This window comes from Rhopalosiphum maidis, chromosome 1 (assembly GCF_003676215.2).
Source record: "Rhopalosiphum maidis isolate BTI-1 chromosome 1, ASM367621v3, whole genome shotgun sequence".
Lineage (NCBI taxonomy): Eukaryota > Metazoa > Arthropoda > Insecta > Hemiptera > Aphididae > Rhopalosiphum > Rhopalosiphum maidis.
Window position 1 is genome coordinate 15771345 of NC_040877.1, and position 14880 is coordinate 15786224.

The following is a 14880-nucleotide window of genomic DNA, read 5'->3' on the forward strand; positions in this document are numbered from 1 at the left end:
CCTACAAAGCTTAAACATATGCGACCAGCTTTATTTGATCATATTGCATTTATAATTTTTCTAATATTATACTTTATGATATTTTTAGATATTGGTTTTATTTTGTTATTATTGTTGTATGCATTTGTCACAAAGTTTTGAAGCAGTTAAAATTCTTCAATCGTTTATTTTGACAATTTTATTATAAATAAATGTATAAACGAAAATGTTTTAGCTAAAATATAAAAAAATAATACTTATGATTATAGAATATTTAATAGAAATAAATGTTTGTTTCTTTTTCTTTAACCAATCTTATAGGTCATAAATTCAATAAGTGAGGAAAAATAATATTATATTTATTAGAATGAATAAAAAAAAACTGTGAAGTGTACGAGTATACGGCCCTCAGTATATAAATATAAATTTCGAATGCGGTCCGCAAGTTTGAAAAGGTTGCAGGACACACCTGTTGTAGATTATAATATTTTAAATATATTGGCTTATTTTAAACTACTTTTCCTATAAATTTATCCACAGTTCACACTATTCTACAGTATATTGATATTTATTCATTAACTAATAACAATAATATAATATTATATGCAACGTCTTTGGAAAGATTAATCTGCCAAATTACTTATTACAATATCATTGATCAAACTAGATAACTAGAAATAAAGGACAACGATTATTATTACTATCAAATTAAATGTTGGATATCTATTTCAGAGTACAACATATTGACAAGGTACACTAGAAATCACTAGATATCTAAACGACTTTTCTGGTTTTTCAAATTTCAACGAAATATTTCATCATGAGAGTTTATTTTTTCATTTATTTTATATTATTTAAAATTAATATAGTTTCAGCATTTCTTTTTTAAATATTTCTTATAGTAAGTATCATAATAAGTATTAATTATTTTTTTTACTCAAATGACCAGTGATTTTGTGTTTGTTTGTGCTCCGCTCGATTATTGTTTTTAATTAGCTTTGGTTTATGACATTTTGGTTTATTATATATGTATATATAATATTGTAATATTGTTTATTGTTAATATTATGTTAAAAAAATTCAATATTTTAGATTCTTTCCTCAATTTATAAAATAGAATATTATGGATATGACATTATTCTCATCAGTAATTAATTGAAACTGTGACCAAAAAGCATTTAAAATACGTCAAAATATCATACAAATGGTTGTTCGATAACCAACCATTGAAAAAATAGCATATTTCTAAAGATCGAAAAAACTAAAATAATTAATTTTCTTAATGTATTAAATCTTTATTTTTAGTATTTTTTAAAAGTAGTTTATCGACAATTCATTAAATAATACGAATTCGATTTTCAATAAAAGGTTATATAATATATTTCCTGTCTTTTATTATGTGTACCTACACATTTTAAAGATTGGAGTTCTAATAAACGGATAAAATACGTGAATAATGTATTTTAACAATAGCTTATTGTACATTTCTTAAGCATAGTAAATAATGTTTAATAATGTTGGCTTGTAACATACATTTATTTTCAAATTCAATATATTCAATTTAGATTTGGATTTGAATTTCCAAATCAATAAGAACAAGTCCAGATTAAGAGGGGCAAGGGAATCAAGGTCACGGAGTCCATTAATTTTGAGGGCCCATCTTTATCTCCAAAACATATATTTTTTAACGAGTTTAAAATAGTTTATAAAATTATTTTAGTGGTTATAAGAGATAATTAATAGTTATAAAATAAAAATTCTCTTAATTTTATATCACAAAAAATTAAGAATCGATATTTATTAAATTTATATCTTATAATTAATAACGTAGTAATATTGATATTAGGTATTTTTGATATATTCGCATGAGGTACCCATATATTATAGGTAATAGGTAATAGTGGTAATACGATCATAATAAAATTATTTTACAAAAAACCATTGCAAGAAGTATTCCCAAATATTTTAATTGCGCTTATATTATATGTAACTACCCCAGTGACCAATTGTCCGGCCGAAAGAGCATTTTTCAAGTTAACAAGAATAAAATATAAACATAGAACAAGTCAGCCTCAAGAAAATTTAACATCATTAACGATATTGTACTCAGAAAATGATATTTTGCAATGGATTGATTTCAATGAAACTATACAACAATTTGAAAAATAAAAAACAACGAAAAAAATTTAAGTTTTAATTCATTAGTTACAAATACAGCGTTTTTTTAAATGAATACATAATATATATTTAATAAATTATTACATTATTTTTAATTTATATAGCTTTGTATATATTTTTATTGTATTGTACAAAATTATACAATAATATACTATACATACAGTCTTTAAAATGAAGTGGTATCATTATTTTGAAATTAAAATTTTAAGGGGGCCCACTAAATTTACAGTGTCCCCGTGGCCCAATCGATCCTTAATTTGGACTTGAATAAGAATTAACAAATTAATATTAATTTTAAAAATATTGAATATTCAATTTGTAAAATGTTTAATCTATTAAAAATCTTATTATATTAAAATAAATATATTTTAATAATACGAGTACAATGTGTTACTATGTATACATTTTATCATCTCTGCAAGTCATCGAAGAATAATTATTATTATACCTTTTTGTCTCATCAAAGTGAATTCTACGAAATAAGCTGATTAAAATATATCGTTATCAATAATAAACATGAATGTTTATTTTTAGTTTTAATAAATGTTTGTTATTATTATTTTGCTTATATTTATACCTACCGAACTATATAAATAAATACAAATAAATTATATAAATAATTTCAACATACATATATAACAAATATAATATATTCATACAGTAACACATTTATATTATAACACAAGAGCGAATTTATAGGGGGCTATTGGGGCATCAGCCCCCCCCCCCGAAATTCAGGAAATATTTATTAAGTCTGTTTATTATGTCCTATCATATGTAAATTGTAGAAGTTCAATATAATTAAAAATACCTCAGTCCCTCTCAAAAATATTTCTAAATACGCCCCTGTTAAAAAAATATTAAACAAATATTAATTTTAAATAATAATTAAAAAATAAAGTGTAAGAACATTGAGTTAAAATTGAATAATATGTAAACAGTTTAAAAATACTTATTGACTAAATAATAGTTTTAAATTATTAATACTTATTATTAACTAAAAATGATTAGGCCTCTACAAAAATAATTAAAAACAAAAAAAAATGCTGTAAAACGTATTCATACGTACTAAGTTTAATCAATTATTTACTATTGTGTATACAACAAAAAGTTGTAGGCACGAAATACATTTAAATTAATAAATATAATAAATTTAATTGTTGTAGAAAACAACTAAATCTAGATTCTAGATCTAGCTTATTTCACATTGATAAATCCGAAAAAGCGTACTAATATATATTATGATTATTTATGACTTTATGAGGTTAATATTTTCCTGGTTTTTGCGCGTTACTTAATGCTACTTAATTGAAATGTTAACAAAATCGAATAATATTAAATTTCCTGTTAGTTAAATACGTTTAAACATAAACAACTATAATTAAATTGATGAATTGATGTTCCTATAAAATGGTTATTGTGTAACAGATATTCTCCTGTAACCTAAATGAACAATAAAGTTGAAGTAGGAAATTATTATACACATGTTAAACAATTATAAAACTAATAGTATTTTGCGTGATATTATTTATAAAAGTTAGAATAAAAAACAAAATATTATCGTTAAATATTACATTTTTTTATTGTATGCCAACTATGCAATTATTATGTGTTTATAATGGAACTGATACACTTTTCACTTAACAAGTTTTTATAGCAGAAAGACACCGTTTCATGAGGTATTCAATACGTACTATTCATACAATTCAAATAATTATGTTATTATTATTATTATTATTCAAATTATATAAGTAAACAATTCAGATTTCAAATATATTGTATAGTATTATTACTCGTATCATGATATTTTAATTATTTTATGTACACTTATAAGCTATACGTTTTCACGTTAATGATATGAAGTAAAATATAATATAGTCGCTTATATCAAATATAACTATAAACTTGTTTTGAAATAGTTTTTGAATCCTTCTTTTTAATATTTAAATTTAAATGTTTAGTTGAAATATCTGATTTTGACATCAGACTTCAAAAAGAAAGTCAATTTTATTACGTTATTTAAAGTAAAATAAGTATAACATATAATGTAAGTGAAACTAAATTGAAATAAAGTATCCTGATAAGTTTTTCGATAGTGCAAATGTATGATTTGTAATAATATCATGGAAAGTGGATAAGGATATAATTTTTTATTATTTTTATATACATATATCATATCAAACTCATATTTTTTTTTAAATAGGTAACACAAATTAAACAGTTATAACTTATAACTTATTATGTAGTACAGTAACCCTTTTTTGAATAATGTATTCGTTGATATTATCTAATAATAATCTTGTGTCTCGTAGGTATACATACAATTTAAACTTATAATCTTTTTTTTTTTTTTGTAAATATGCACAAAAATGAATTTCATTTATTTATTTGCAAACGATTTTAAATTCAATTCACTAATATTATTTTAATATAAAATATATAGTTAATTTTACAAAATCTATAATGTTACAAAAAAATTTTAATCCTTACGGGATTTAAACCTTCAAAATTTAATTGCATCTGTAAACTAAAAACAGCTTTATGAATGAATGTAATATAATATTCTCTCAGGACCCTGTAAAAGACAAAATAATGGAATTTCGCAAAATACTTGATCAACCTATATGGCTATATGTGACAGGATTAAAGTCATACCAAAATTGAGGATATAATGCACGTGATTTTATATATACATAAAAGTAAAGAAAATGACCGAATATAAGTGGAAATGGATCCGTTAACATTCATAACGTTTAGCCAAATTACTATAGTCTGCGGTTTTAGATTTTCTTATTCGTATTGTCGAATTATGTGAAGTGTTTCATTATCCATTTCTCCACCCTCCCAATCGCTTACTCAGCCTTTAAAGTTTGAAATGTATTTTCAAATGGTGTAGAATTTTAAATGACTTTACTTATAAACCCTGGGGTGATTACAATAAACCTATGGAAAACACGTAATATTTTTCATTTCTTTCCATTTATTGTTGCTAAAATTCATTATTCTAAATAACATTTTGATATTCAGCGGCTAAGAAATAAATTAATATTTTCTCGATTTTTCTTGTTTATTGATCTAATAAATTACATTTAATATTATATTATAATCTCGATGTGGACATATTACTTTTGAAAAACCAAATTAAATTAAAATCGATTATTTAAAATAACAATATGAAATACATATCATATTATAAATATAATTAACCTATTATATTAAACAAGTGTTTCATATTTTAGTCTTAAATGCAAATATGCGTTTTAAGTTTAAAAAAGTGGAGTTTTCGACTCAAACACTCCCAATATTGCAATAACTATTATACACGTCGGTAAGTATAAAAATAAATAACATGCTCTCAATCTACACCATATCTATGTGTATATAAATGTAAATATAATATAATAAAATCTGTTTTCATATTTGCAATTAATTGTGTACATATACCAAAGTACATATTTTATGTTAATAAAATGTATACATTCATAAACCGTAAATACAATTGCATATTGTATGCATCGTCAACTCAAAAATGTATATCAACGAAGTATAATATTTGATAAAATCTTCTCGTAATACTAAATTATATAGGTATATTATTATGTAGAATAAAACACGAAGGTCATAAGCACCTTTAAAATTGATGGACGTTGGTCAAGTTATAACCCGTCTAATAATGACTCGATTCGTAAAATATATTATTGTATTTATAAATTAAGTCACTATTTTAAACTGTTATTGATTTATTAAATCTCCGAGTTTTAGAGACAACGAGAAATATTAAATTTTATTTTCATTTGTATATCGACGAATATATTATTTATTATGCATTATGAAAGCTATAAATCGCAATTTTGTATTAGTTTGAGTATTGAAGTATTGCACGGAAAATATTGTGTCAACAAAAAAATTATTTTATCGCTCTTTTATCAAACAGAAATTATTAGTATCATTATATTTACGCATTACCACTGGATCCCACTCGTTATCGGATTAGTAATGTAAAAGGTAATATTCTTACCTGCAATAAATCTTCCTCGGTGACATTACATAACAGTACAATTCCAAGAGAAATTGACGACCGTTGTGAAACCAACACAATAAAAGTTGTACAAAAAAATACTCCTGTTTATATTTAACTATGCAAAGTACCAAAGAATCAATATGTCCGTTTTTTAAATGACGAATCAAAATAAAAACCGCCTACGAGTTTTCGTAACGATCACCAAATCATGGGATTTCTTTTACGAAAACTTGAACGCATTTTTAATTGCTCCAGGTGCACGTTTTAAAATGCTCGAGTTTAATGAAATATATTTTATTCCGTAAAATCGACTGTAAACGAAAGTTAGCACCTCATTTTCCGTCTTCGAAACGCTAAAATTTGGCAACGAAATGTGTTATTCGTTTCTCTCGACAAATCTATAAAAGTGCAGTCATGTTAAAATATATATATGCCAATATATTTAAATCGAAGGATGTATTCCACATGACATTTCGAGGAATTCAATAATACACGACAAACCACTCTTGCGAAAATTTTAGAGTAACTGACTAAACTTTGCAGGCTTAAATAAATAAAGATTCACAATGCTTTTTTTCTAATGGTTATGCCGTTGAATGAAAATTGTTTTGGCTGTATTTCCAAAATATTTAGTTACATCGACGCATACTTTGTTTACATTGTTGCACAGCACCACATGTATTATATTTATCATAGCGATCTGCAGTGAATTTTTCAGTAATTCTATCCCTTAGTTTTCATCGAAATTTCTTCAATAATGATGTTTCTCCGTTCTGTAAATCGTGTCTTTTTTTTATCAAATGCATTGTCATCACCGTATTTCTTTGTTGTTTGATTTATGAATATATTATAAAATAAAAAAAAAAATTTAATTTAAAAACAACCATAAGTTGTTCATAAATATTCCAATAATCCATTACCAAAAAAAATTCGTATGGTTTAAACGGGTTTTATTTTTACTTGTAACATCATAGTTTAGCGTGTAAAAAAATGCTATTTCTCGTTTTCAATTCTGTATAATAATGTACCTTATAGGTAAAAAAAAAATAAAAGTCTGTACTTGGCCTTTCAGTATTTCACATGTCTCTTTATTTGAATAGAAAACTAATTACATTACTATGATTTAATTTTTAATACTAAATTATTTTTCATACCTTTTGTATTTTAAGGAGGAAAGAGGAGGTTCAGATCTGTTGAAAAAAACATAACTTATCACTTATATGTACGCTTTTTTAGTTATTTATAATGTACAGAAAAACGTAATGGAAGTATTATACCATAAAATCCCCTTTGAATCGCCCTTGATCTGTTTATAAACTAAACTCAATAATGCAATAATAATATATATATAAATATAAAAAAAAATATATGAAACCTTCTTTATTTAGCTGTTCAAACAACACCAGTTATTAGAATTTTATCTAAAGAACTCGAAAAAATTATTATGAATACAAATATAATATATTATATTAGAACATTTTTGACAAAGGTATATATTATAAAATAATGTCTTTTTAATGTTATTTTTTTTCTCGTGGCTTCTAATAATTAGTTTACAGCGGTTACAGAATTCTGAAAACTTTCTATGACGCATTTGTACATTATAGCTTATAATAAAATCAATCAAAGCACTTAAATTAAATTGTATGGTTACTCTCAATATTTCATTAAAATTTTCTTAAAATGTGTTAAGTGAAAAAATAATATTATATTGATTATTCTCCGACATCACATATTATTAAACTAGATTTCGGGCTTATATAGAAAACTTAAATTTGAAAATACTTCAAAATGTGTCAAATAGTTTAAATGCATAAAATATTCGATTAGTAAAACAATATGATGTTTCAACATTGTATATAGGCATAGCAGGAATCGCTTACGACAACAGAGTAGACTGGATTGAAATTTTGTGACCTCTGTTTTAGAAATATGAACAGTCGCATATGTGTAAAATAATAAAAAATTATTACATCGCATCGAATAAAAAGTAATTTGTAATGTGTTTTTTTTTTTAGTCTTTTTATCCTATCTGTGTACTAAATGAGATTATTCGACTTATAGGTATGCGAATATACGGATTTCTGCAACAGACTATATCTACTCGTTTTATGTTTAATTTAGTTGTGCAATCCTGTGGATGGCTTTTATAACAAATAATTTATAATAATAGTTTTTTTTTTTTGATTCTAAAGACTCTTCATGTAAAGGTAACTGAACACATAATATAAACAACTGTTAGACTTATGTAATTTTATAAACATATAAGTTTGTATCGTATTTTTGCAGCTATTATGGTTATTATAATACAGTATATTATGGTAGTGGTAATATTAATTTTAAAAACTTTATTTCAACAAATAAGTAATTCACGGTCCCCGTGTTATTTCTAATAGAAAACGAATAATGACATATGAGGCAATATCATTTTTAAAACATTATTTATTCAAATATTTTATAGTTGTTTTAATGAAAAAAAAAATAGTCATTCTATCGTTTTATTAACCAACAAAGTTTTTAATTGGATCATTTTTATTTTTATTAAATTGCGAATTCAAATTAATATACTCAAATAAGTATTACAAAGGTTAATTACATACTTAAAAGCATTCTCGCGTGTTTCTCAAATAAATTAAAAATACATACAAATTGTACATATCAAAATGTCTAGATTAATTAAATCACTATATTATATTGATAATAATGTTAATCGATTAATTCTCCAAAACAAATTAACTATATTTTACTACATCACAATTGTGTGCAGTATACACCCTTTTACAATCATAAAATAATTGTTCAATTAACAAACAAAATTTACTAGAACCAGCTGCTACATCACTTTTGAATATTAAAAATGTAAAACAAGTTTGAATGAATATTTTAGTTAATTATAATATGTTTACTATAATTACTATTATTATTTATTATTCCACATTTATCTGACAACATTTTTAATATTTCAATTACATGATTAATATACACGTGTATGAACCTACATTTACATACAATCATGATCATTTCAACTGTTATTTCTCATAATTTAAAAATACAAATTAATTTTGTAAAAATCATGTGGGTTTGTGGTTTTTATGATTTTATTTATTGTATTTATCATTCTTCGTGGATTTATTATGTGTGTGTGTCTTTTTGATTTTTTAAATAAAGTTTTAATTGCATAATGTATAAAGCAGAATATATTACTAAAAATGTTTATGTATAAAATATTGATTTTAAGAAGGATAGTTGTTTCATATAATAAAATGTCTTAAACTATTATCAATAAATCGATAATTTATAGTTCAAATGTGTAGTGAAGTGAACGAATATTTTCGTTTAGTAGTTAGGTACCTCTTGACACTTTAATGTTTTAAATTATATAAATTCTTATTGATAATAGTAGAAATGAAAAAAAAAACACTATAAGTCCAATCGAGTTACTTTGACACTATATAGGTACAAGATAATAAATTACAGTTAAATATTCAAACCAATTTATTGCATAATAACAAGTAGTAGACTTTCTAGTATTAATACGAATGCTACGATCAATCTATAATACCTAAAAACATTTGTAATATAAAATTAAAAAAAAAAAAAATTAGAACCATTTCGTGACACCATAGTTTATTGCGACACGGTTATAATAATTAAGTGCAAATTGTTAAATTAATATAATTAAAGTTAATACAAACAGTCGTTAATACTGTGTAATAAGTGTGTGCAGTGTACTGTATTTTAAGAGTCTCTCGTAATTGTTACCAAACAGATAGACCTCACATCTTCCTTCCTCGCTACAATGCAATAGGTTTAAAGACGTTCTGAACGAACAGTGATGTAGTACATCTGGTTCCGAACCATCAACTATATTGTGTACTTCCCATTAGCTGGCTGTTCTGTGTCCCCGTTGAAGATACGGGATTACTGACAAATAAATTATTCGCTTCTCTTCATTCACGACGACAACTCGGTTATTTGTTTCCTGGCGAATGTCGGGATCAAGTACGACGACGAGTCTCCTACCGTAACGACAATCCGGAACTCAGATATCAACTCACCTATTAAGCTATTTTATGTAATTTGTGTTGTATTTTATTGTATGACGAATGAACGGTAGAAAAGAAATGCGCGTGCACCCAAACCACGCGCCCGGAGAACGAGCCCCGACAATATCTGTCACGGTACATAATATAATATAAAGTATTATAGGACCTAATCACTGCAGGGAAGGAAAATGTTGGTTTTTTCGTTTATAGAGGTATAAATAAAATGTAATGTACATTTTAATATTATATCATTCAATTATTTATAAACCTTTACTTCGAAAAACATAGTGATTTTAAACGACATTTTCTTCAAATCGTTTTTCATTCCATTCATCTATAGTGACTGCTAGTAATTCTTAAAAACAAAAATGCAACTTCGCTGTGACCCAAATGAAATCAAACAAACGAAATATACCGGCGTCATTAGCATGCGCAACAACCGCATACATATGGTAGGTATACGCTGCATTAACAGTAAAAAACCCTAGGTTAATGTATACACTTCCGTTTGAATAATTTTTTACTTGACACAACATGCTGCTGTTATTTATGCTAATAAATTGTCAAATTATTTGTGATAATAATATAATATTCTGTGGTACAGTTATAATAACGTATTGACATAACAACATTAATGCATCGTTTTTTTTTTTTTACATATTATATCTGTTATACGATATTTTTAACCACTTAAAACCATCCTGAATATTGAAATTTCAAAAGTTCGAACATTAAATACTCAATTTAAATCATAATTAAAACTTTTTAAATCGATATTCTAAGATATAATGTTGTTTTTTTCACTACCTAATCGATTCATATACACAGAATCCGTGATAAGGTGTATTGTAGCAATTTCATAATTTATAATATGATTGCATGAAAGATAATTTAGAAATTTAACATTATAATTTTTATGTTTGAGAGTATGATTTTGTTTATTTTATCATTAACCGTTAAACAAAAATTACAAATAGATTTATTTACAAACATAGACATAAAACCAACATGGAATTTAAATGTATCTGTATCGAATTATAATATAATGTCATGCACAATAAATAACATATTCTCAAAATAATATATATAAATTATGATAAATAGCTAATGCCTCGAGGATAGAAGTAGCAGGTTTCGATTATATTATCGTTTTAAATATTATTCGACAAGTGACACATTATATTACCGTAGTATAATGTAAGTGAAAACCACTTAGATGCCCATTTCTTTCAAATTATATTACGTATCTCCCCAATTTCACTGGTAAATATTTGAAGAGACGATGAGGTATTTAGATTATTTTAGTTTCAAAAATCACAAATCATTATATATGTTCTTTCTTAACATATATTATATAAATGGCGAGCTTATTTTTTTTTATACATAGGTTCCTTATTTTTTTTTTTTTTTTTGTTTAAAGTAAACAATAAAAAATTTCATCAAAATCTACGAATAATAATTTAATATTAAAACTTGCTAATTTAATTTGGGGTTATTTAAAACGCTTATAATTAATTTTTAAAAGGTTCACAAAAGGTTCTTTGATGATGATCCATATATTATCCGGAAACTTGTTCAGATTTCTTTAATTCCGAGCTGAAAAAAATATGGTCTGTTGTTCGAATGTCAGTTACAGAAAATATCGATAATTCGTGGTTATAATTATTGCCAAAAAAATATTTTATTGAGTAAGTATTTTATTCAGACACTTTTGGTTGGATATATATAAAACCGTATACCTACAGTTTATAGTACGTCGAGTAAATTTTTTTTTAAATCGTTTAATTAGCATTTAGTATTTTTTTTATATATTTGTCAATTTATTAATGAATAACGGGCAATTGATGAGATTTCACAACAGTCATCGATGCCCCGGGTTATTGAGCACAACTGCTCAATATTAACGTGGAACAAATGTTTGAATTATACCATAATATACCAAAAAATAAATAATTATGTAAATTATTAGCAAATTACGATTTCGTACTATTATTATTGTAATTATGTGTATAATTACATAATATAGCAATCAGTATTTTAGATTGTGAAAGAAGAATGAATTATTTGTTTACCGTGTGATAAGAATGTATCAATATTTATATTATTGTTTAATTGTACTATTACTACTTTTTAAACAGAACAATTATTTTTAAATACTTAATTTTTGAGAACAATCTATATAGTCGACTATATAACAGTAAAAAAATTATTGTATGCATCATTGATATTTTACGATATTTTATTTTGCTTTTACCGCTATAATCTCCCACAGCCCAACCCCACAAAAAAAAAAAATAGTAATAAATAAGCATAAAAATAAAATATCCAGTCAGCTATCTTTTTATAGTACAAAATATTTATTTTCGCAGTACAAATAAATGGGGCAGCTCAAGAAAGGTGCACGAAAGATCCACAGGACCAGACTGGTTCGAGACGAAAATGGCGAACGCAAAGATGGAGAAAAAAAGATCATCAAAGTGTTTTTGGAGCTCATCATTCGTAGTGGACCCAACCACGCATTTTCATTATAAGGTCAGTGATGTTATATTAACCCACGTCTTCTATATTTACGACGGTCTAAGATAATTAGTGTACCGATTTGGTGGTAATGAACACCCTACGTTAAATCTGTTCGTTTGAATTAATTATTCATATCGTCTATAATAACTATTTTTGAATATTTTATACTAGTTATATTCTGCATAATAAAAAGATAAAAAAAAATTGGCATTACTAAATATATGATTCAATTATTAATATTATCGTTTGATATTTTAATATAAAAATTATTATCACGATAAAATATGTAAAGATTCGTGTGTACTCAATTTATAATAAACCGATAATAATATAATAAAATATTTAAAGGAAAAATGAAATGTTACATACAAAATTCTATACAGATCAGGCAAAAATCAAATCTTGCATAATACTGAAAAAGGGAAGTCATTCTGTCATAATATAGTAGGTTCCAATTGCACCTTGTTACTGAGTAGTTCCACTGCAATGGACTTGTTAAATGTTCAATGATAAATCGATGTATGTGAAAAAAGGTTCTGAGCGGAAACCACCGTATGATATTTTACTATAATATATTATATTTTTTATCTCTATTAAAATTATTTTTAGTATAGCGCGGTAAACTGAACTAATTACTTTCAAAAACACATCACATATTATATTAAGTAATAATAATAATAATAATATTTCATAAAATATTGATAATTAATTTTTCGTTTTAATAAGAATACAATTTTGTAAACATTTAAACTTGAAAATGTGCACATGTATTTTAAATATTTTTAAAATTATGTAAAAACAACTTATGAGGAACTTTTTATTCAATTTTAAATCGTTAGATTTTAAAATTAAATTGAGTTGTTGGATGGCATTACCTACTACAAAATGCTTTCACAATTATTTTATTCCCGTTACTCATTTATATGGAAACGAAATTGCTTACTGTACTTTTTTTATGAATTCATTGTAATTATTCGTCTTTTTAATAAACATAAACTTTTATGAATTCTCAATTGTAAAATAATTTGCATATTTTTCTAATTTTCCTGATTTTGACAAATTTTGAACTTAAAACAGTTATAAAAGAAATTATGCTAAAGTAACAGTTTTTGATATTTTTAAATCACTACAAGCCTAAAATGTATAAAGAATCTCGTTGGTTAAATGAATTTAATTTGTTATCAATATTATCATATTAGTTTAGGCTAAAATTGTGAAGACCAATCTAAACGTTCGAAAATATAATTATATAGGTATGGTGGTACGATCGCAGTACGTATGTGATCGCAGTATATGGGATGGCTGCTGTTAAGTTGAATAAATATCGGATAAAAATTAAAAATAGTTAATCTGGTTTTGAGAAAATTCCCTAAATAATGGAAATATTTAGGTGTGTAGTAAAAGTCACCAATTGTAAAAATCGAGAAAAATAAAAACATTTAAAAGAAGGAGGGTTTTAACTATAATAGTAAGGTGCGAGCTTATTTATTTTTTAATTATGTATAATTTATACACAAAGTAAAAAGATTTCCACTCATTAAAATGTATTGTTATTATTACTAAGCTTTCTAAACAAGTTACTCAAACATTACAAAGTATTATAATATAAATTATAAAATTTACAATACTTGTTAAAGACAAAACAACACACCAACACACAACATGAATTAAAAACTGGAGTAACTCGTATAGTATAGATCACTATAAACGTATATGTTAAATTTAAATTATAATATAAGAAAAATAGAACGTGTCGTTCTCTGTTTTTTAAGACATTTTATAATATATTTATAACAATTAATAAAAAATACAAATGAAACTATATTTTTTACAATTAAATTGGATATGTTATATTATTATTATACATTTATACAATAAGTCAATAACCGACGCACCATGATATAATTTTGTGAATAGTTTTATGATATAAATTAATCTTAAAATGTTAACGATTTCATAGATTAGAAAAAAATATCATACGTAGTTAATGGCCAAGATTTTTGCGATTAATATTTTGAAATTTAAACTAAGTACAAAAATGGGTAGAAAAAATCTTCATTTAATTATAATATATATTTATGCATAAAAAATTAAGTCAAATGCTCATACATACATTTTTTTTTTACTTTTTTAATA

At 24.5% G+C, this 14880-nt stretch overlaps 2 protein-coding genes across 4 annotated transcripts in view; one reads left to right on the forward strand and one right to left on the reverse strand.

Annotated features, from left to right (window-relative positions):
• The window catches only part of LOC113547913 (cyclic nucleotide-gated cation channel subunit A), a 179427-nt gene that overhangs the window by 88169 nt on the left and 76378 nt on the right, over nt 1-14880 (forward strand). For 2 of the 3 annotated variants that reach the window (XM_026948497.1, XM_026948499.1), the window contains exon 4: nt 12595-12756. In XM_026948497.1, the coding sequence (XP_026804298.1) occupies nt 12595-12756 (162 nt within the window). Of the gene's footprint in view, nt 1-12593; nt 12757-14880 lie in introns of all 3 variants that reach the window. The other variant, XM_026948500.1, reaches the window with a different exon arrangement.
• The window catches only part of LOC113547914, a 45237-nt gene that overhangs the window by 14505 nt on the left and 15852 nt on the right, over nt 1-14880 (reverse strand). The gene's annotated exons all lie outside the window — the stretch shown is intronic.